Source organism: Aedes aegypti, unplaced genomic scaffold (assembly GCF_002204515.2).
Source record: "Aedes aegypti strain LVP_AGWG unplaced genomic scaffold, AaegL5.0 Primary Assembly AGWG_AaegL5_hic_scaff_1974_PBJ_arrow, whole genome shotgun sequence".
NCBI lineage: Eukaryota > Metazoa > Arthropoda > Insecta > Diptera > Culicidae > Aedes > Aedes aegypti.
Genome location: NW_018735460.1, coordinates 1 through 23,745, shown reverse-complemented (window position 1 = coordinate 23,745; position 23,745 = coordinate 1). Strand labels below are relative to the sequence as shown.

At 42.4% G+C, this 23,745-nt stretch overlaps 2 protein-coding genes and 1 pseudogene across 2 annotated transcripts; 1 reads left to right on the top strand and 2 right to left on the bottom strand.

The window, feature by feature from the left end:
* Positions 1-1,576: 1,576 nt before the first annotated feature.
* Positions 1,577-11,317, bottom strand: LOC110680896 (nucleolin-like). Its single transcript, XM_021856684.1, has 4 exons — positions 10,828-11,317; positions 9,465-10,762; positions 1,826-1,987; positions 1,577-1,755 (listed from the first exon to the last, which is right to left on the bottom strand). The coding sequence occupies exons 1-2, from the start codon at positions 11,315-11,317 to the stop codon at positions 10,431-10,433; spliced, it is 822 nt and encodes a 273-aa protein (XP_021712376.1). The 3' UTR covers positions 1,577-1,755; positions 1,826-1,987; positions 9,465-10,430.
* On the top strand, positions 2,604-4,294 carry LOC110680895 (annotated as a pseudogene).
* A 20-nt stretch (positions 11,318-11,337) lies between the features above and the next one.
* On the bottom strand, positions 11,338-23,177 carry LOC110680897 (claspin-like). Its single transcript, XM_021856685.1, has 3 exons — positions 23,140-23,177; positions 12,451-12,606; positions 11,338-12,390 (listed from the first exon to the last, which is right to left on the bottom strand). The coding sequence occupies exon 3, from the start codon at positions 12,388-12,390 to the stop codon at positions 11,338-11,340; it is 1,053 nt and encodes a 350-aa protein (XP_021712377.1). The 5' UTR covers positions 12,451-12,606; positions 23,140-23,177.
* Positions 23,178-23,745: the final 568 nt, after the last annotated feature.

Genomic DNA, 23,745 nt, shown 5'->3' with positions numbered 1-23,745 from the left:
AATGAACACACACATCAGAGAGTGTTGGTTAATTTTTCTTGTCTGCGTTGTATCTCTTTCTTCGGGATGAACGCGCGACACTTTCTATGTAGTGTTGCTGTGATCGGGTTTCATAGGTAACACACGTCGGCTCAGGAGTGCAAAATGAATGTTTTTTTTTTTTTTTTTTAAATCTTTATTTGAGTGTATTTTAACACACGAGGGCTAGTTCTACACTTACAAAATGAATGTAACGTGAACCGATTTTCCCATGCCTGTCCTTGAGAGGAAATTCTATTTGATACCGACCTGATCAAATTCACCCCAGTGATCAATTTGCCTTCGGATTACGGTACCATAGTTTTCTATGCATTTAATTTTCATTTTTATTGGAAAAAAGTAAAAAGATGGGTATTTAGATACTTTATATTCAATCGGAATTAAATGTGCTCTCGTGACATTACTTTTGAATAAGCATGTTCGTAGAATTGAATAAACTACTATGTAAAGATATTTCCGATAAGTATTGGTGCTTTGTTCAATAGTTTTTTTTTTTCTTTCATTATTATTGAGATTTTAAGCCCTAGGCTGGTTTAAAGTGTACTTGCGAGGTGTGTATCTGTCTGTCTCCATGTTGCTTTTGCGGCATTTATTGTTGCAGTTGAGGATACCTCTCGGGGCTCCTCGTCCTACAGATTTCGAAGTAGGTTTGACAGGTAACAAAGCTACAGGGGCTGCTGCTTTAAGGTTTCTCGTGCTTGGTCTGTGTCTACATTGCGTCATTGATTTTAGCTTCATTCAAAAATTTAAGCAGCTTAGAGAGACAACTGTACTGAGTGCTGTTTGAACACAAACATGCCGTGTTCTCTTCTAAGAACTCCAGAGTAGTGAATTTGTTCTCTTTGGCTCCAATATTATGGGAGAGTCTGGTATGTCCTGTGCGTAATCGCAAAAGGACAATTTTGTCCCTCCGTGATGCTAGGTCGTCCCATTATTCAACATTGGGTTTGATTTTCCTGGCAAAAGTAGCTTGGTCTACCAACGAAGACAGTTATGAATTTTTAAATTAGCCCAAAAACATATAATTGTTTTGAAGCACACCTAAATTCTCTCCAAATAGACTGAAATTTTTGACGCAGAAGTTCATTTTTGATATGAAAAATCGGAATATTTGTTGACTGGGGAATTTCCAGACATTTTTGAAAATATCAACAGGTCTAATGCGCAGCTCTGTGCCAATCTCTCAAAATTACTCACGTCATCTAAAATGGCTGATCCGTCTTGTCCCGTCCTTCTTCTTCTTCTTCTTATAGGCATTTGCGTCCACACTGGGACAGAGCCTGCTTCTCAGCTTAGTGTTCAATGAGCACTTCCACAGTTATCAGCTGAGAGCTTTCTTTGCCAAAGTTGCCATTTTCGCATTCGTATATCGTGTGGCAGGTACTATGCCCAGGGAAGTCACGGAAATTTTCATTACGAAAAGATTCCTGAACCAACAGGGAATCGAACCCATACACCTTCACCATGACTTTGCTTTGTAGCCACGGACTCTTACCACTCGGCTTAAGCAATGCGCCTACTTAAAAGAAACACAATCTAATTAACTTATATTTTATATATTCTGTACAAATAGATCAAAATTCTTATCTACATGAGCTGTGCTAGTAGCAGCCTTTTTTTGCTTTCCGCCTTTGGGGACTCGTCAGTCGTTTTCACTTTTTTAGCACTGTTATTTGATTCATTGAGTTCTGCGGCATCCGATGAGCGTTTGGATCCCTAAAATGAAAAGGGTAATCAACATATGTTTCTTACATTACCTACCTACTGTTGGATGACGCGCGCTTACCATTTTATCCACAGCTGGGCTGACGGCGGTGAACACGAAATTTCTACCTTTTCCTGCCGTGGCTGTATTTAGTCCTTCAGTTTCCGGGTTTACTTTGGCTAAATTGGCCAGCCGTTTGAGTGTTTCTGAATCGCGCGTTAAAAAGGATGCTTTACTGTGGCCCTGAAATTCGAAAGAAAAAAATGAATTTGAGTATCGATTAGTGTCGAGGGTGAGTTCACTTTATTCTTTAGATAAGGATAATTAAGATTCTGAGCATAGCACGATAAACTATCGCACCAACGATCTTGAAAACCTTCAAAAGCGTTTTAGATCGTCGCAGTTGATTCAAAACATTTTGGTCCTCTCAGATTGTAGTCTAATCAATGACGAAAAAGAATAGACAATTTTCTTCAAAGATTGCAAAAGTTAAAAATTTTGAATTTTTGACATATAAATTGAATTTATATCTAGTTTTTAAAAAATGTAAGCTTAAGATTTTAGGTACTTGGGAAAAATCCGAACTTAGGTCGTTGAAATAAATCAAATCGTCTTATAACAAATCCAAGCAATCGATGCTTTAAGAAAGTCAAAGAAAATTTTCATTCCGTTCAACAAACGCTCAAGCATTCGTCAGCCCATCTAGCGATCCGTCGGAGAAAATCTCGAAAGTCCAGGTACGAATTATCGAAAGCACCGCGATGCCTGTCCCACACCTGGCTCTGGGCGCAATCGTTCCACAAAATTCAATTACTGGCGCAATTGCGTTCCATTGTGCCGAAACGCAGTCCTTCACGGTCAAACTGTAGTCGGTGCGGAGAAATGTTCCCGACCACCATCCAGAGGATTGGTCCTGGGAGTTTACGCCGATGAGCACGACCGGGAAGACAACGGTCTGCTGACACCAACTGCCGCCAAGTATAACGAGGTATTGTTGATCGGTATTTGATGATTTTTAGTTTTACCTGAACTTTTCCTAATGTCTAGTCCTATACGAACGGGGCCCTGATGGATATGCTTCACCTGGCAGGGCCATTACCGAAACGTGGTCAAACCAGGATTTTCTTCAATCTGGAACCGACCTACTCTGCGGTGGCGGTCTGTGGACTCGGCAATGAATGCCTTGGGTACGATCCGACGGAAAAATTGGACTTGTCGAAAGAAGCAATCCGTATAGCAGCAGCCGCGGGATGCCGAGCCCTTCAAAAGCTGGAAACCAATCGTATCTACGTAGAAGACTTTGGCCACGCTGAGTCCGCAGCCGAAGGCGCTCACATGGGCATGTGGATCAATCAAAAGCTGAAGAAACCGGAAGATCGTAAGTTCATGCCACAACTTCAGTTTATACTACGATCCGCAACTGCCCTGCGATGCAAATGGTTGGAAAATTGGCCTTGCCAAGGCAGAAGCACAGAATTTGGCAAGGGAAACTGCAGGAAGCCCCAGCGAATCATATGACTCCGACGACGTTCGCCCAAAATGTCGTGCAAATTTTGTGTAATTCAGGTGTCAACGTGGAGGTTAAAGTGAGGAGTTGGGCAGAAAGTCAGGGAATGACCTCGTTCTTAACCGTAGCCAAAGGATCATGGCGAACCTCCAATTTTCCTAGAATTGAGCTATTACGGAACCAACCTCAACGAAAGGCCAATTGTGCTGGTTGGACAGGGCAACACCTATGACAGTGGTGGTATCTGTGCCAAGAAGCTTCACGCGCTCAAAGACATGCGAGGGGATATGGCAGGAGCGGCCTGTGTCGTTGCAACATGTCGTGCTATTGCTGCCCTGAAACTGCCCGTCAATATCCGAGCTCTGATTCCACTGTGCGAGCATATGATTGGTTGCAATGCGATGAAAGCCGGAGATGTAATTCCAGTAAAGAATGGAAAGAGCATTGAAGTGGTCAATACCGACTACGAAGGCCCTTTGGTGCTGGTAGATGCCCTACTGTAACGCGACCAGCTTTGGACCCCAAATACATTGTGGACGTTTCGACGATTTCAGATCACGTCCAAAGTTCGTTCGGAAAGTGTGCAGCGCTGTGTTCACCAATTCAGAAGACCTATGGCAACGTATCAAGAATGCAGGAGTTCACACCGGCGATCGGGTTTGGCGGCTGCCCCTGTGGGAGTACTTCAGCCAGCAGATGTGCTCGGTAGAGCACGTGGACGTCCAGAACTATGGCAAAGGGGTGGGCGGAGAAGCATGCAAAGCAGCAGCCTTTTTGCGCGAGTTTCTACCCTGCGGTCCAGTGGATGCACATCGATGCCCATAACGTAATGACTACCAAGGGCGAGGATTACCCGTATCTACGCCGGGGAATGGCCGGGCGGCCGACGAGAACATTAATTGAGTTTATTGCGCAGGCTTGCTGCAAGGAAAAATTTAGCTCTCATCATTAGGATACATCTTAAAATGTATAGTTACATGTATTCTGGTAGTATTTATTGCAAGTTTATTTTTTGATGGAATAAATTGTTTGAGTAAAATTTATATTGGTCATTATTCATGTTAAGATTAAACTTGCACATAAACTTCACAATTCGCATGGTTGCAAATGAAAACAACTTCTACCCCATTAACTCAAAATTAGGTTAACGCACGAACTCACTTTTGAGTACTTCATTTTCTCCGTGTAGCGAAACCCGTTTTGAATTCCCGTTTACGCCAGCAACATCAAGTGGGCCATGGTTTCGAACGAATGGGAACCGATCGAATGTTTGATCCGCCGTTAACAATAATAGAGGTGAAAGGTTACAAATTATCTTAGGAAAACATTTATTCTTGTTTACGAAGGATCAGAACCGGATGGTCCCAGTCCAAATTCAGAGTTCCCGCAAAATGAGCTTCGCAGCGGTGATTGCAGGTGCTACGAATTCTAACGGATCGAAAATTCTTGCAATTTGGCTAAGAATCGATCGTTTGTTCAGTTGTGCCTCTTGGTTCGTGTTATCTGACACGACGAACGTGAACCTATCTTCTTAAGGATTCCACGAGACGCCCAATGTCTTCATTATCGCGTTTACTGTGGAATCGGTTATGTCTACGCAGCTTTCTCGTTGATTTTCAGCAACCGTAGCCAACAATTGCTTCGGAATTCGAACAGAATGTATGCGCCTCGAAACCTCCTCGCTTTAGCAGTCCAATGATTTGATCCTTGAGTTCAATCGCTTCTTCCAAAAATCTTGCTCCAGTAAGTACGTCGGTCGATATAGAAGGATTTTTATAACCGCCTCGGCAGCAAGCGGGTATTGTTCCTTACGGCCACTGCAAGATGCCGGAGAGCCATTGTTGCCAGAAATGGTAAAGATGCGAGTCCGTATGTTGCGGTTCGCAGATCATAGATGCGGATCGGTTGATTCTGCCTTTCACGCCATAGTATCCTTTGGTATCGGACATTGTCTTCATGTATCTCCTCCTGCCGATACATTTTGGAATGTCGGCAGAGAAAGCGAATTTGTATGACCGAAAGTTTAGCAATATCAGGTGAAAGTTCACTTCCCCATGGTTTCTTTCATACTAATCTGACACATCTACCCTTAGTGGAGTTATCTAATAATTCTGAGCGTTGCCTCTTTTCACGTGTCGTTGGACTCCTCTGGTACCTCTTTGATTGAAGCATTGAACATTTTCCTTGATGATGAGCCCGATAAGCGTCATCCCGGCTATAATGCACACGGCCTCTTTAGATACCGTTCGGTATGGCACTTGCTACTCTTAAGCACATGATCCTGTACGTGCTTTCCAACCACTTTAGGTTTCTGTTCGTTCTAAGCGCTTTTGACCAGATTGGTCCTTCATACCTTAGTATGGATAGCGCCACGCTTGCCAGGAGCTTGCGTTTGCTGGGGCAATTACAGCAGAGCTGTTAGACATCATCGCCGTAGATGCTCTTTTACAAGGCATATTCAACGTGACTAGCGAAGCTGAGCTTGTCATCGATCATTACCCCAAGATGCCTAAGAGATCGCTTGAACTCTATGGTGCAATCACCTACCGAGATAAGTGCCCGTTGCTCGGACATGCGGTTGTTGACCACCACCACCTCAGTCTTGTGACGGGCCAGTCCTAGTTTCCTAGACATTATCCATTCCTCAACTATGGAGATAGATTGCACTGTTGTCAACTCTACTTCCTCCATCGATTCACCATAGACCTCACCCTAGTTGGCGAAGCCAACAATCTATACACCCGTCGGAAGGGGCAGCTTCAGTACGTCATCGTACATCGCATTCCATAACAGCGGGCCCATGATTGAACCTTTTCTGTCCCTGTGTCATACAGTAGAATCATACCATCAAAATAACTTGCTAGAATCTTACACAACTGCACCGGTACCAACATTTGAGTATTTTTTTTTAACTCTTTTTTAGTTATTTTTCTCTCCCTATTACTACATTCGCTCCTTTTATTGTTGTCAGAGCGAAAAGCAAAACAATCCAAAAACCGAACCGTAGTGCGTTACCTCAAATTTGAGTAAGAGGCAAAGTACTGGAAGTTGAGTTATTTGATCTGCCGGTTGAGTGAAAAGAGTGAAAAGAACTTAGCCAGTAGGTAACTTCTACCCAATAAATTCAAAATTATGAATTCCCGAAATTGAGTGAAATGAACTCACTTTTGAGTACCATGCCCACACAGTTACGGATCACCCACAGTGACGGATCACTTTGGCGTTCAACATCGTATAACTCGCTCAAAACATAAACGTTGACGCAAAACATATTTATCGCATGTTATACTATTTGTCTTCTACCATTTGCAATGTTAAGCACAACATTCAACCACTAAATAACGGTGTATATGACAAATGTTTAGTTGGTATCACACAGCTATCATTATATGGTCGTTTTCTGTAAGAAGTGCCGTCAGCATTCATAAGCTCCCATAGGTGGTAAAATTCAAATGTTATAACATGTTTTATGCTCGTTCGCTTCGATTTAGTATGAATTCATTTTTGGAAAAACATTTGATTTGAATTTTTATTCAAAATAACCGAATATTAGCACTTCTAACTAGTGATCCATAATATGGACCAGGAAATGATTGTTTACCACGGTTATGGATCACTTCCAAAGAATGTAGATGTCTGCTATTTTATGCATTGGATTCGACATTTTCAGACAATAGCACTAAAGATAAAACTGATAAAACATCAAGGTGTGTAAATTTCATATTTTAGCAGACAAAAATGGGTGGAAAACTTGGTGTGGAGCGAAAACAGTTCATGTCTCACTTACTACAATGCAGTATCACAATAAAAAGGGCATTTTACCCTTGTTTCCAGCTCTAACACTGTTATTTTTTGCAGTAATATATGACACATTGTCAAATTTCGCCATACCATGCAATACAGATGCATTGACTTAAAAATCTCTTGATTTTGCGCACTGATCCGTAATATGTCACAATTTGATCCATAATATGAAAATTGATCCATAATATGGTTTTCAGGAACCGACACAATTTTTAATTTTTATGCAATCCTATGTAAATATTACACTCAAAACAGTTTACTCAGGGTGGCCACCGAACCGGGAAAAACGGGAAAAGCGGGAAAAAGACGGGAATTTGAATCCATCGGGAAAAAGACGGGAAAAACCGGGAATTTGATATGGTCACCGGAAAATTATTTTGAAAGAACATCTTCAAGCTATAAATCTATAAATCATCAAAAATAAGTTTGTAGAAAGTTGATATGGTTGATCATATTGCCATTAAGCATCTGTTATCTTGGACAAATAACTTTTAAATTTTCTTGTTGAAACAGTCTAGTTTGCTACACTCAAGTTGGTTGGCAATATTTTGAATATTTTATTTTTAGTAAGAAATAAATTAGGGTTTCAATGCTAGTAATGGACCCCTTAGTAGCTGAAATTCATTCTAGACGCTTTTCCGCAATGATATCTCAAACGCATATACGTTTGTGGAGTCTAACAACAAATTCAATGTCTTTACTTCATAGTACGTCTATGACACAATACAAATCATTCGATTTTTCCAGCGAAATATGCATTTGAAAAACTGTTGTCCGAATGCCTATTGTTGTTATTGTTTACAAATTTGACGTTGCGTATTATGGACCCTCCATTTGATTCCCATGTAATCCAGCTCGCTGCCGACGAGCCTATTATGGACCCACTTGGAAATGAGTATTATGGACCCTCTTGTGTGGTTTCATTTACAAAAACTGTTCAAATATCTGTATTTATGCGTCTCAAACCAAATATTTTGCCTGAAACTGCTGACTAACAATGTAATCGAAGTTCCCCCGGTGGATTTTCATAGGAATAAAGTTGCTTTGAGTGGTTATTTTATGTTTTTCTGTAGGGGGGCCATAATACGCAAAGGGTCCATAACCGGCATCGACTCCCTACTATCAGGGCTTATTTTTTTTATTTATCTTATTTGACTCAATGTTTTGAATCAGATTTTAAAACTTCTTGCATAAAGTAACATATTGGATTCATTATTTTCTTTAGTTACTTAGTTTAGTGTGGCTTTGTTTCATCCTCATCCTTAACTTATTAGCTTTAGTGAACTCTTCATTTTTATGAAGAAACAAAGTAAGATTGAAAATTGAAATACTTTAAATAGGGTAATAGGGAACAAAAATAGCATATCTAGACATGTAAATGGAAATGGAATGGTGTTTGTATGACACGAGCTGGCTTGAGAACGGGACGACTGATTTGAATTGTTCTTTCACTTTTGTTTTCTTTAGGGTCTCCGACGTGTTTGAGTGGAAAAATATTTTTGGGAAATCCTTCACTAAAACAAATTTGACATCAACTTTTTTTAAGTTTTTTTTTTAATAATTTGTCATTCCATACTAATTGTACGAGAGCCAAAAAATACAAGGCAATCTTCTACGAATATTTTTTTTTTTTCTTATTGGACGGAAAAATACCGTTGAAAACTTTGAAAATAAAATTTTGGGTGTATTCAATTGAAAAAACCGATCAAAGGGTCACTTTTTTACGTTCAGGCTCCTCAATTAAAAACCGGGAAAATTCTGAAAATTATACCGGGAAAACCGGGAAAAAAGCGGGAATTTCAAAATGAACATTTGGTGGCCACCCTGTTTACTAACCGAAGTTCCAATTTGAAACGATTCGATTTGTGCTTTTAAATTACAATTTTACGTTTTCCATGTCGTTTTATTCAATTTTATAGGTTGGACTCCACACTATTTGATCCATAACTGTGGGGTCATGGTACTTCATTTTTTCCATGTAGGTCTATAGGGAAAGCGGGGAAAGCATAAAGCTATCATTACACGTTATGCCAAATGTGCAAATTTATGGCCAGGAATGAAACAACAGACAAAAATCGGGTTTAACTCTGAAAAATCTTTGCGATGAAAACATTTTGTTACAAGCTAAATATGTCATAGTGTACTGCAAGCTGAATTGATTTTCAAGCGATTTGAGAGGGATTCTGAAAATAATAAGATGAGGAATGTAAATGGGTTACAGATAAGTGTACAATCAACCCTAAAACCACTTATTCTGCAGAATTTGTCCAAGTGGCGTAGTAATGCCACACTGCAGAAGAAGTTAACTAGTACATATATTTATCTGTCCCCGCATAGGTACAGACGTTGCTAGGATAGGCCAATTATCTTTATCTTTGAATGCTTACAATAACAATTCTGATTACTTACCAGCAAACTTGTAGACTGTTTAATTAGAAAACAGGATTCTTGCGGTTTATTGCTGGCTTCAACAGTCTTTATCTGTCGAACAACAGTTAGTTTCCGCTTCATCACCAACGTGGATTGATTATCAGCAATGGGGTTATTCTCCACGTCCTCCTGGACAGATTGATCTCCTAGTGACCCACTCAAATCAATCGAATCCAAATCGATTTTTTTCTCCTTAAGCAACATCTCGCGTTCGAATCTCATTTTGCGCCACTGAGCCTCCGTCTCACCGTCACTTTCTTCGCCCTCGGCCTTCTGTTCATCTTTTCCCTTGTTATCGTAATCCAAAGTAAAAGTTGTTTCCACATTGCGCCATCGGAATTGCCTCTCTCGACCTACGCCATCTTTCTCTTCATCTCGAAGAACATGTCCTGCAATGTCTTCACCTCTTTTTTATCCTGCTCCAATATCCTCCGCATATGGATCCGCTCCAACTCTTCCTGCAACTTTTCTTGATCGAACTTTTCCTCGTCACCAAAGCTCGATATCGTACCGATCGAGATCCTTTTCGTCCTCATCCGCGCTGCCCCATTCCGACTCCGACAGTTCGGCTTCATTCTCCACAAAAGTTTTGGCCACCTTCTCTTTGTCCTTCTTGCTCAGCACTACTTCGACTTCATTCTCTTCCGAATCGTAGTCCACGAACCGTTCTGGCTCGTCTTCATCCTCTGCCACTTCTCCATCGTCTGCATCACCGATTTCATCCGCCTCGGATTCCATTTCACTTTCTTCGTCGTCTGATATATTGAGCTTTCGTCGTTTACGTTTCTTTTTCGTCTTTTCTTCCTCGTCTTGTTGTAAATTTTCCTCGTCCGAAGAAGCTATGACCAACTTTCCATTGGTGGTCACTTCTGATGGTAGAGGTTGTTTCTGCCTCAAGGTCTGACGTTTGTCGCTGAGTAGCAAACGTTCCCGAGCAGAGCGCTATCAACTCACCATCGTCAACCTGTTGATTGCCATGCTGTGTAAAAGGGCAGCAGTTGTAATAGGTTGCTCACTTTCTGCCGTCATGCGATCACTTTCGGTGAGGATAAAATCGGAAGGAGTCGTCATTGCTTGGGTAGTGGCTATTGACTCGGAGTTCGATAGCGGTGGACGAGCTTGCGTTGCTTCGAACCGGCCGGAACACAATGCTAAGAGGTCTTCATCATCCGCATGGGCATTAGCAGATTCCTGTTCTTCAGTGTCCTTCCATAGTAGCGTCATATTTTCGCCGGTTTCGAGATTGTTACGATCGGAGAGAGTGAATTTCTCATTACCTGTAAGAAAAGATATTTATTGCCGTCGAAATGTAAAATACATCGTTTTTTTTCAATAGACCTACCTTCTAGAGTAGAAAACAATTCCTCGGTAGTCGTTCTTTCTACAGTCTTCGTTTCATTCGCCTTTGATTCTTTTTCTAGAACTTCTTCATCTGAATCTTCAAATGCTGCAATGATTCGGCTCTTTCTTTTCTCCTTATCAGGAATGGCAGATTCGTCTTTGGATTCTTGCTCACTGTCTTCATCGCTTGATTCTTCATTCGATTCTTCGCACTCAGCTGCTTGATTTACCAATGCCCCATCGTCTTCTTCGTCATCTTCGTCTACTTCCGCTTCGTCGTCAAGCAGGTCACATCGCTTACTCTTACTAACTTCCTCTTCATCATCATCATCATTATCGTTGCATTCTGTTTCGTCGTCATCATCATCTTCAGCTAGTCCGCCATCGGCAATCAATGCTTCTTCCTCATCCTCCTCGTCGTCATCGATCTTCTTCACCGATTGCGTCTCTTGTTGTTTCTTTAAAAGGCTGTTTCGTCGCGCTTGTTCCATCTTTTTCCCACAAGCTTTGTTTAAGTTTCATGTAAGCTGCACCCGGAACTGGCTCTTTTTCCATTTGGATCGCGCTCTTCTTGCTCCAGATCCAGCTTTACCGTATTCATTTCCACCACTCCTTTGTCGGTGCTGAGAATGTCCACACTGGTAGCTTTGTGTGCCTTTTTCCCACTGCATTTCACAAAGCGTTGAAGAAGCAATTCAGGTCCTGAAGGCGTTTTTGGCAAGACGTCTCCCGTGTCCAAATCAATCATCATGTCCGGATCGCCTGTAAGTGCTGGACATGCCTTGAACGAACCTTCCATCAAAAGTTCTGCCTTTATCTGTGCCAGTTTAGAAGGCGTTGGTTCCGGGAACGGGTCGTAATCAATTACCGGCTTTTGATTGCTTGGTCCAGCAACAGGTTCATTGTCTGCCGGTGCTTGTATGTTTTCAGGCTCCACTTGAGAAGCCAAAAGCGATTCCACGTTTTCGCTTGTTTTATTGACGAGAGCGTCCAAAGCGTCGTCCTCCGTATCTGATACTCGAAGGCTTTCGACTAGTTCAGTATCCATTGGCGCGATTGCCACCGAAGCTGGTTCATCACCATTTGATGCATTCACAATCACATCACCTTCGGTTGAAACGGGATCATTTGTATCATGCTTGTTTCCTTCAGAGCTGGCAGGTACCATCGCTTTGTCAATGGGTGTTCCTTCTTCTGCGGGTTTCATTTCGACATCAGGTTGTTCGCCCTTTTCGGGTTTCTCTTGTTCGTTCGTATCTTCATCGCTTTCGCTTTTGAAGAACTCCAATGCTTCCTTCTCACGTTCTTCCAGTTGTTTTGCATAGGCTGCCAACTGTTCTGGGGTCATTTTTATGGCCGCGGCAGCTTTTCTACGTCCCATTGACACATTTGCTGCGGATGTTTTGCTCACCACTGGTTTTAGTATTGTTCTACGGCTTAGGAATTCTTGAAGCGTATGCTGCTTAGGACGGTGATAGGGGACTGAAATAGCCGCTTCTCGGGCCATGCGTTGTGATTCGCTTTGTATGACTTGCATCTGCTCCATCGCTGCTTTGGCAGACATCTAAAAGTTTAAGAAATATTTAGTGTAACTTCATTTCGTTCAAATTTGATTGTAACATACTCGTTGCGGCTTGTCATGTGAACTATTCTTGGATTTATGTTTTTTCTGCCTTCTATCATCTGTCTCACTTCCGCTACCACTGTTTTGGCTTCCAGAGCTGTTATCTCCGTCTGAAGCTGCTGGACGGCTCTCATCGTCGCTAAAATCTAAGTTCAACTAAAAAAATTAAAATTACATTAATGTAAACATGAGAACTTAAGAGTAATTCTCACGGTCTCACCCCACTATTTAAACTAGGTCTTTCAAAATGTTCATAATTATTATGGCTTGAAAGCTCTTGTCAACTTAGTAGATAAACTGCATTCGGTTGGTCCTATATTGCCTATAAAAGCATAATTATCCCATATGATCAAACCAAAAACCGTTTTTCATCGCAACATTCATGTTTCAACATATGCTTTACTATGCATAGAAAAATTCACGCACTTAGTTTGAAAATGTTGATAATAGGAACATGGGGGACTATTATTATTCAATTATCATGTCATAAAGGTTACCCAAGTGTTGCCAACACTGGTAGCAACTGATTATGTTGCTCGGATATCGTTGGCGCCATAGCAACCGGATAACAAATCTAAGTAAGCTGCGGCTGAAAAAAAAAATGAGACTGAACGAAAAATTCAAGCGATCAAGACGTGCGAGAAGAAAAACTTATCAAACTAGTTAAAATTAGAAAACTTAATGTTAAATTAGTTCTAATCCTAAATGTAAAAGAGAAAAAAGTTAAAATTAGTTTGAAGCATTTCATTCGAGTTTGTCTGGTAAAATCCTACAAATAGTATTTGTAGCAGCTGTAGCAGGTGAGTGCTGACGGTGGCCTTCAATCTGTGGCCATTCCGTTCCGCCGACTGGATTTTACATTGGCCCTTCTTCTCCGGCAGGTGAGTGCTGACGGTGGCCTTCAATCTGTGGCCATTCCGTTCCGCCGACTGGATTTTACCTTGGCCCTTCTTCTCCGGCAGGTGAGTGCTGACGGTGGCCTTCAATCTGTGGCCATTCTGTTCCGCCGACTGGATTTTACATTGGCCCTTCTTCTCCGGCAGGTGAGTGCTGACGGTGGCCTTCAATCTGTGGCCATTCCGTTCCGCCGACTGGATTTTACATTGGCCCTTCTTCTCCGGCAGGTGAGTGCTGACGGTGGCCTTCAATCTGTGGCCATTCCGTTCCGCCGACTGGATTTTACATTGGCCCTTCTTCTCCGGCAGGTGAGTGCTGACGGTGGCCTTCAATCTGTGGCCATTCCGTTCCGCCGACTGGATTTTACATTGGCCCTTCTTCTCCGGCAGGTGAGTGCTGACGGTGGCCTTCAATCTGTGGCCATTCCGTTCCGCCGACTGGATTTTACATTGGCCCTTCTTCTCCGGCAGGTGAGTGCTGACGGTGGCCTTCAATCTGTGGCCATTCCGTTCCGCCGACTGGATTTTACATTGGTCCTTCGAATACCAAACGCCAGTTTATATGGCACAACAGTTGCGCCGCTCTAGAAGAGAAACTAGAGGCGTAGTACCAAAGCGACTAGAAAATTACTTTGTTCAACTTCCACATCAACCAACCATGTTTCGTACTCCTGTAAATGAACAGCAGCAGAACAAATCAATCCAGCGAACTGCAGACCATGTCTCAGCCCCAATCGGAAATGACGCGGAGAACGATCCTGTGATTCTATAACATTCCCCAGAAAACCATTCCCCCGAAAACCATTCCCCAGAATTCCGTTCCCCAGAATGAACCATTCCCCAGAAAATCGTTCCCCAGAATGTAACATTCCCCAGAATTCCATTCCCCAGAATGCACCATTCCCCAGAAAGCTATATGAATATCCATTTTTTTTCTTTTTTTTAATTATTGCTTTGCGTGAGTCACTTATGGGGGGGCCCAGATATCCGTAGCGGTAAACGCGCAGCTATTCAGCAAGACCAAGATGAGGGTCGTGGGTTCGAATCCCACCGGTTGAGGATCTTTTCGGGTTGGAAATTTTCTCGACTTCCCAGGGCATAGAGTATCTTCGTACCTGCCCCACGATATACGCATGCAAAAATGGTCATTAGCATAGTAAGCTCTCAGTTAATAACTGTGGAAGTGCTCATAAGAACACTAAGCTGAGAAGCAGGCTCTGTCCCAGTAGGGACGTAATGCCAGAAAAGAGGAACAAGAGTCACTTATGTGACAGGCTAAGGTCTGATGTGACAAAACAAATATGTAGGTAGGAGGGTTAGGGACATAATGAACACACGGGGCGAAATGGACACCCCCTTACTCTCTGGGAATATGCATATTTCAGCAAAACTTTATAAACTGTACGAAATCTGTATTGTATATGAACGTTTTGACGGTATAAAAGTTTACGCTTTGCTTCATTTGTCCTCTGAAATTCTACTATATTTTTTTTCTCAGTTTCAAATTAGTTTATAAGCAAAGCGGAGGAAGCGGTGGATTTAATTTTAGAGCAAAGAAACATATTTCGATTCTATGTAAAATAAGCATTTACCTAATGTGTCCAATATGCCCCTAATCCCCCTATTCATGAGTATTTTGCATATTATAATAATACACCCTTCTTTTAATACATTCCCATAAAATATACAGACTATATGTTTATTTTTGCATATATAGTGATGCACCCTTCTTTCAGTATTATCTCATTAATGATATAGACAAAATATATCGATGAAGAGCCCATATAGCATAAGGTCACTTGGCATAAAATGATTTGGTATAAAGCCATTTGCTATCCAACCATACTTAAGCTCCTTCTTTTCAAAAAGGATGTTCTTCATGTCATGCCAAATGGTCATTGGTCAAATGACCATTATATCAAATGGTCCTTGATCATTTAATCAATCATGCCAAATGCCTTCTTGCCATTTGGTATCCTTACGGAAAAATTTGTCTATATCGTCAGCAGGATAAGACTGAAAGAAGGGTGTATCACTATTTTGTGCAAAATTAAACAAGTCATTTGTAATTTAGACTTGACGCAAAGAAGGGCGTATCATTTTGATGTGCAGAATAGTAAGTTTTTGTTCTGCAGAGTTTACGTCATCATTATATCGGAAACGTATAATATGATACTAGGAACATCTTTGGAAACTACTATACCGAAAGAAGGGTGTAGCTCTATTTTGTGCAGAGTAGTGATGAGTTGTATATTTTTTTTTAAATAAATATTGGATATTGTGTTTCCCCATAGACTGATCTATCAGTCTTCATAAGTGCCAATAAAAGTGAAACTACTGTGATAGTTCATTTGCAAATGAAATTTGAATTATGCGTAAAGTGTTCATAATTAGCAGCACCAATGCTAATCTTCTCATGTACTTGTAAACAACTTTGTATAGCGAAGTATGCACTTCAACAGAAAAGAAACGGCTTATCTCGATGCGTGGGAAATTTTTTGCAAGAAATGCTCAAGAAAAGCATTTTTCTTTGATCGCAGTACGCAGTTGAAAAGAAATGTCAATTCAAATGGAGCTCACTGTAGGAAATTTCTTGACCATTTCTTGGGGAGAAATTTTTACTTTTCTTGGGCGGAACAGCATACTTAGCTTATGGAGTTTAATTTCCAAGTTTTTTAAATAGATTGTTTCAAAACTTTAAAGTAGGTACATAATTTTCTGGGGAATGGTCCATTCTGGGGATTGGTTTTCTGGGGAATGGTTCATTCTGGGGAGTGAAATTCTGGGGAATGGTACATTCTGGGGAATGAGATTCTGGGGAATGGAATTCTGGGGAATGGGTTTCGGGGGAATGGTTTTCTGGGGAATGTTATAGAATCCGATCCTGTTTCTGGTTTTCGCATCTCGAAGGGTGCTGCCCACTCTGAAAGGCGTTCAAAGAAAAACCTATCTTCTCGTATCAGCGAAGCTGACAGCCAACTGAAGGCTCTTTTGTTGGAAGAGCAGATCGAGGAGGATGAACTGAAGGCGTCTATCGAACGAGACAAAATTCTGGCTGAGAAACGATTAGCTGCGCTCCAGATAGAACAAGACCTGGCGTTGAAGACGGAAGAAAGAAAAGCAGAGTTCCTCAAGCGAAAGCGTGAGCGTGAACTTAAGAAGGAAGAACTTAAGACTTGTTCAAGTTACGGCTCGAGTGTCTGCAGCAGCAGAGGTAGCAGCTCGAGTGCGTACACCAGTGTATCTCGACGTGTCACCAAATGGCTCACCGAGTCAAAAACCGTGGAAGCAAGCAACACGAACAATCTGGAGTCAAATTGCATAATTCGCCCATCGTCCCGCGAGCCTGCAGCGAATGATGTACTTGTTCCTAAACCTGGCGTGAATGCAATCCTGTACGAAGCATTCAAGGCACTGCAAGGAAGAAACGTCAAGGACTTGCCGTCGTTTTCTGGTGACATCATGGAGTGGATGATTTTCGAAACTGAATTCAAAACGTCCACTGAGGAATTCCGTCTAACAGATCGGGACAATATCAGGCGATTGAATAAAGCGTTACAAGGTAAGGCACGCAAAACTGTGGAATCGCTGTTGTCTTCCCCTGACAACGTCGCTCAGATCATGAGGATGCTGAAATCGAACTTTGGACGCACTGAATGGGTTGTGGTCAATCGATTGGAAGCACTGCGAAATTTAGAGAGCGTCAAGGAAGGTAACATCGAATCATTTAGGACTTTCTACAATGCTGTAGTAGGTACTATGGTCGCGATGTAGAACGCCAAGGCGGATAATTATCTGCTCAACCCCGAACTCATTTCAACCCTTGCTGAAAAACTGCCTGGTTTCAGTAAGCAAATGTGGATTCGCCATAAGGCAGCATTAATGAAGGAAGATACCGTGGTGGATTTCAACACTTTCGCTCGTTGGTTGGAGGATGAGATGGACAATCAGTTGGCCAGTTTGAATCCATCGTTCGGTCCCAGGAAAGTGAACTACCTAGCGAAGCCAAAACCGGTTGTATTCAATGTGAACAGCCGGGATGAGGAAACACCGAAGAAGTGTCCACTGTGTTCGGTAGGTTCCCACTTCAGTTTGGACAAATGCGAGCAATTTCGGGGACTTTCTGTAGCTCAACGTAGAACCACCGCTCGATCGTGCAAAGTGTGCTACATTTGCTTGAAATCGGATCACGCCAGAAGAAACTGTAAATCTTCAAAGAAGTGTTCAGTTTGTGGTAAAAATCATCACGAATTGGTACACAGCGATGAGTCACCTAGAAGCTTCCCGCCTAGTATGCCGAATGTGTGCAACGTGAATGGTAAAAACGCGAACACATTACTTCGTGTTGGAAAGGTGAGGATCAAAGGTCCAAATTGCGTCGAAGAAGAAGAAGTTTGATGAAGGTTCATCTTTGTCAATGATGGACGCTACCGTTGCTGCGAAGATTGGACTTCAAGGGCCAACGTCGTCTGTGAATTATCGTTGGACGAACGGTATATCACATAAGGAAGAAGATTCGATGATGCTCTCATTCGATATCTCTGGTCCTGCAGTTCAAGCAAAATGGTACAGAGCAAATTACATTCGTTTTGTGCAAAATCTCGACCTACCACCAATGAATTTCGACATCGAGATGGTGAGGCAGCTGTACCCAATGCTTGATGAAGACAAGCTAGCTGCTGTGCAAGGTGCTCGTCCCTGTATGCTGATAGGCTCGAACAACGCAGGTTTGATTGTACCACTGAAAACAATTCAATACTCACTGCATGGTCTACAACTAACTCGCTGCCACCTGGGTTGGACGATTCATGGCTTGATCGAACCAAGCGATACTGCATCATTCGACAATCACGCTTTATTATGTGCTGAAGATGACGACGTCGAGCTGACGGATCTGGTGAAACAGATTTACAAGGTAGAGATTAGAAGGTAGACAGTCTCCAAAAATGTCTGACGAGGATCAACGTGCCATCGATATTATGAACCGTACCATCACACGAAGGGGAGAGCGCTTCGAAGTAGGACAAATCTACAAGTACAACAATTTTTCGTTCCCGGACAGCAAGCCTCAAGCGTTAAGGCGACTACAGATTATCGAGAAGAAGATGGATTCTGACCCCGATTTCGCCGAGAAGTATTGCAGCAAAATTCAAGATTACATCAATAAAGGATATGCACGGAAACTGGAGTCTGATGAACTCACTGAAACACCGAACACATGGTACTTGCCCCACTTCAGCGTGGAGACCGCTGGTAAATTCCGCTTGGTCATGGATGCGAAGGCCAAATCGCATGGTTTTTCTCTCAATGATTTGTTGTTGAAATGTCCTGACCTCGTACCTGCCTTGATTGCGATCCTGATGCGTGCTAGAAGAAGAAGATTGGCTTTGTGGCGGACATCAAAGAGATGTTCCACCAAATCCTCATCCGTAGAATGGACCAGGACTCTCAACGATTCTTTTTTCGTGGCATGGATCGCTCTGAATCTCCTAGTGTGTACATCATGATGGTGATGATCTTCGGTGCTGTGTCATCTCCGACAATTCATCAAGAATTTCAACGCGAAGGAAATGGAAGAGGAGTATCCCTGGTGTGGAACGCGCCGTGATAGATCACATTACGTTGATGACTATTTGATTGTGCGGACACCGATGAAGAGGCCATCGAACTGGTACAGCGTGTGGTCGAGACCCATGATCATGGCGGATTTCAATTAGTCAAGTTTTCATCGAACTCTGAAGCTTTTTTGGATTCTCTCGATCCTGCATTGGTTGCTGATCGAGTCGGAAGCAGAACCCGTGTGCTTGGTATCGACTGGGACCTTCAGACCGACGAACTGGTGTTTTCCTTGGAGTTTCCGAAATTGATTGAAAAGTTCCGAACCGGTGAAAGTGTGCCTACAAAACGACAACTCTTGAAGTTCATGATGGGCATATTTGATCCACTAGGTTTCCTGAGTCCCATCACCATACACCTGAAGATCATTTTTCAAGAACTGTGGCGATTGCAATCCGGCTGGGATGACGAGATTCCAGATGGTTTGGTTCCGAGATGGGTAGAGTGGTTAAATGAAACTGCTAGGCTGAAAGAAGTTCGATTGCCGAGATACTATTTTCCGGAGATTCCGTCGTTCGCTGATGCTGAGTTCCATGCTTTTTGTGATGCGAGTGACAAGGCTTTCGCTTGTGTAATTTATATGGTTCATCGGCATAAGGGTACGTCACATGTTGCCTTGGTTTATGCTAAGTCAAGGGTCGCTCCACTGAAGTCTTCAACTGTGCCACGTCTGGAACTTCAAGGTTGTGTGCTTGCTAGTCAGGATGATGAAGACGCTTCAAACGAGATGAAAATAGAGGTGACGAAATTGTTCTTCTGGACTGACTCCAAAATTTGCCTAAGTTGGTTGAAGACGAGTCAGAAGCTTACGGCGTATGTCGGATCTCGCATTATGAAAGATCAAGGAGAAACGGTCACAGCGTGATTTGTGGCATTGGGTACCATCGCAGTTGAACGTTGCCGATCTTGGAACAAAGTCGAGCAAATTTAGTAATATGCAAGAGTGGATGAAAGGTCCGGATTTTCTGCTTCATGTCAGCACCCGCTGGCCCATCGACGGACCGCTTGAATTGACGCCTGCCGAGTTGGTAAATTTTCACTCCGAACTGACTGTCGATGCCACCGCTGATTCGTTGTGCTGCACTGTATCTGAGGAGTACCCTATTGATTTACCCGATATCGAGCGATTCTCCGATTTCAATCGACTTATTAGGTCGACAGCGTATTACCTGAGGATGAAAAAGATATTAGCATTACAAAAAATGAAAAGCCAAAAACGTTTATTCATCACTGTGCACGACATGACTGACGCAAGAAATGCATGGTATAGGAAGGTACAGTCGGAGGTGTTTGGAGATGAATTGCGTAGCTTAAAGCAGACCGGTATGTTAAGAACAGCAGTCGCTTGAAAACCTATTCGCCGTTTATCCACAACGGAATAATCCGTATGCGCGGACGTGTGCAAGACAACAGTAAGCCGTTTGATGTTAACAACCCCCGTCATTCTCCCCGATAATCATCCATTTTCGATGCTACTAATCCGCATGTACCATGTTGTAAACGCTCACCAAGGGACTTGAAAACGATCGTCATAACATCAAGGAGCGTCATCGCATTCTGAAGGTCCGTTCACAGGTGAAGAAGTACACTGCATCCTGCGTAAAGTGTCGAGAGCTTCGGGCTCTTCCGACTGTTCCGCAAATGGGTAATCTTCCTCCGGAGCGAACAACACCGTTTGCATTCCCGTTTCACCAATACCGGAATAGATTTATTTTGGACCGTTGGTTGTTAAGGTTGGACGTCGCTTAGAAAAAAGATGGGTGGTTCTTTTTACGTGTTTGACTTCTAGAGCTATACATCTTGAAATAGTACCTTCGCTGGACACAAATAGCTGCATTATGGCCATCCGTTGCTTATGTCAATCCGTGGGTTACCGCAGTGCATTATGACAGACAATGGGACAAATTTTACTGGCGCAGATCAAGAACTAAAAAGGCTAGTAAAAACATTAGATCAACCGCAAATCGAGGATTCGATGAGTATTAGAGGTGTACAGTGGAAATTCATCCCACCCGGTGCTCCGCACTTTGGAGGGTGTTGGGAGCGGTTAGTGCGCTCTGTAAAAAATGCTCTACGTGCGATGCTTCAAGAAAGACACCCGACAGATTTGGTGCTGCGTACTACATTATGTGAGTAATGAATACTGTTACAATAGGCCGTTGACGCACGTTTCGAGTGATCCATTAGACGCTGAACCGTTGACTCCAAATATGCTACTTTTGGGGAGGAACAATTCAATACAATTTGACCATGACTTCGCGAAGGGATCTAGATTGCCGAGCAGCCTACAAAAATGCTCAAATTTACGCTATCGTTTCTGGCGTAAATAGATATCGTCTTACCGCCCAGAACTGATAAGAAGCCGCAAGTGGCCTAATAACAGAAACTACCACGAATATCATGTTGGTGATTTTGTATGATAGTAGATGAGAAATTTACATCGAGGATGCTGGCCGAAAGGAGTTTGTCGAGAAGATTTACAAAGGTCCAGATGGAAAATTAGAACGTGGTCCGTGAAGACTTCAAAATCAATCGTTCACAAGACCTGTTAGCAAAATGGATCATTGAAGGTAGTTTTTTGCAAGTGCTCACCGCATCAACAAAGGCGCCACTGTATATGGGATTAACATTGTGACCAGCATTGCTGTTCTGTCAAACACACAAGCTCCGGTGGCGCTATCTATGCTTTCCAGTAGTGGCCGTTTTTATTATTTTAATGATCCATTGTATTGCTACAAGCGAACATCTCGTTTCCGGGCTCGGAGAATGTTGCTAAACGCTGGTAGCAACTGATTATGTTGCTCGGATATCGTTGGCGCCATAGCAACAAGGTTGCACGTTGAGATGCATTAGTTGCAGGATAGCTTCGCAATCGATTCTTCGTTTAGAGTATCGACAACGGTTTAAAGCTCTACAAACGTCTCTTCGAATCCGCAAAGGTTGCAAGTCGATCAGTTGACATGGGCTCTCGTAACTCGGAAGGCGTAAAGGGTCTCTCAAGGTAGCCTCCGAAGTGCAAAACGAAGAAATCTTCGTTAAACTGATTCGATTCGCTCGCATCAGTTGTTGTAGTTCGGACTCCAGACCGCAGACCCTAATATTGCTTATATTTTCATATGTCTGAACAGAGGTATTTTTAGATTTTCTTATTTATCTGGTATATTTCAGTCAATGGCTCTCTTGTTAAATTTAAAGCTTATGAGAGAATTTTCGTATTTTTTCAAGCTTAGTGTTCCACCAAGGCACGTTAACTATTTCCTGGGTAGACTTTTTTGTGCTGATTCGAACAGCTCTGAAATAATTGAGGTGAAAGATGTTCTATCGAAACTTTGTCAACTGGTAGAACATCTCCTAAACCAGATCTTGCAGACGTAATCTTTACAAATGCAATAGTGAACCGTTATTAGGTATTTTCAGTCAAGAGTGGACGGAATATTCCCAGCACTAATTCAAAACGTAGAAGCAGAGTTGATTCCATCTCTTATTGAGATTTAGGGGGCAAGCTTAAGATTATACTATTTTTCTTGTTAGAAGAGCAGTGAAAGTTATCTTTATTCCTAAATTGGAAAGCGAGATCGTGTGCATCCAAAATCATATAGACCTATTAGTCTCTCGTCAATTTATGGACAAATGTTGTATGATTTTTGAATTCACCATACATGGCTGAAGTGCCCATTATCTTCTTCTTCTTGGATCACGTCCTCACTGGGACAAGCTTGCTTCTCAGCAGCTCAGTGTTCAATGGCACTTCCACAGTTATTAATGAGGAGCTGTCTTTGGCCAAATTGCTATTTCGCATTCGTATATCGTGTGACAGGAACGATGTACTTTATGCCCAGGAAAGTCAAAGAAATGTCCATTTCGGAAAGATCCGGAACCGACGGACCCAGACATTTAACCCTTCGTCGTCGCGCGGTTGGCCACCGTCAGAACCACCACGTGATGCATGTACGATAAGCGAGGTTTTATCACCATGTTGTACAAAATACAACAGCGCAAGGACTAAAGTGTTAAGCATGGCTTTGCTTTGTAGTGTAGCCGGACTCTAACCACTAGGCTAAGGAAGATTGAATGCTGTTTGTGTAAATTGATTTGAACATTTTGAAAGACAAAGTGTTTAATAAGCAATTAATTAGTGAGCGGGTTCGACGAGAAATTTCTCCTGTAACATACTCACACTGGACAGCAAATCCTTAGGATCATCCTTCTTGGCATTAGTTTGCCTGATCCCTTCTTTCTTCGTTTTGAGCTTTTTTCTTCTTTTGCGTCTTTGTTTCACCATCCGAATCATTTGCCGGACTAGCCGATCCGATGTCGATCAACGACTTAAATCTCTCATGGATGTTTCGATTTTTTCACCATTGCCATCTATTTCGCATTCTGTTCTTCAACTGGTCTTTGTCGGATTGTTCCGACCATCATCGCTATCGATAATGTTGGATACCTTTTTGCGGGAACCATTCATCTAGTCTGTTCTTCCTCCGAGTCGTATCAATGAGTTGTGAAATCTTTTTAGACTTCTGATATTTGGGGATTTATCCCTCTCTCATTCTATCGTCAAAGTCGACGGCTTTTCTGACCCTCATTCTGTCCTTGTCGGTTCCATCCGACCTGGGAAACGGTTATCGATTGAGGATCATTGCTCGAAACAGTTTCAATTTATGGTCCCTATTCTGCTTCTTGTTCCTGGCTTCTGCTGAACATTGTTCTTCTTCTCATCGGAATCCTCCAGTACGGAGCGTATCATTGTCATTCAGCTCTGAATCTGATCCACCGTAGGTCA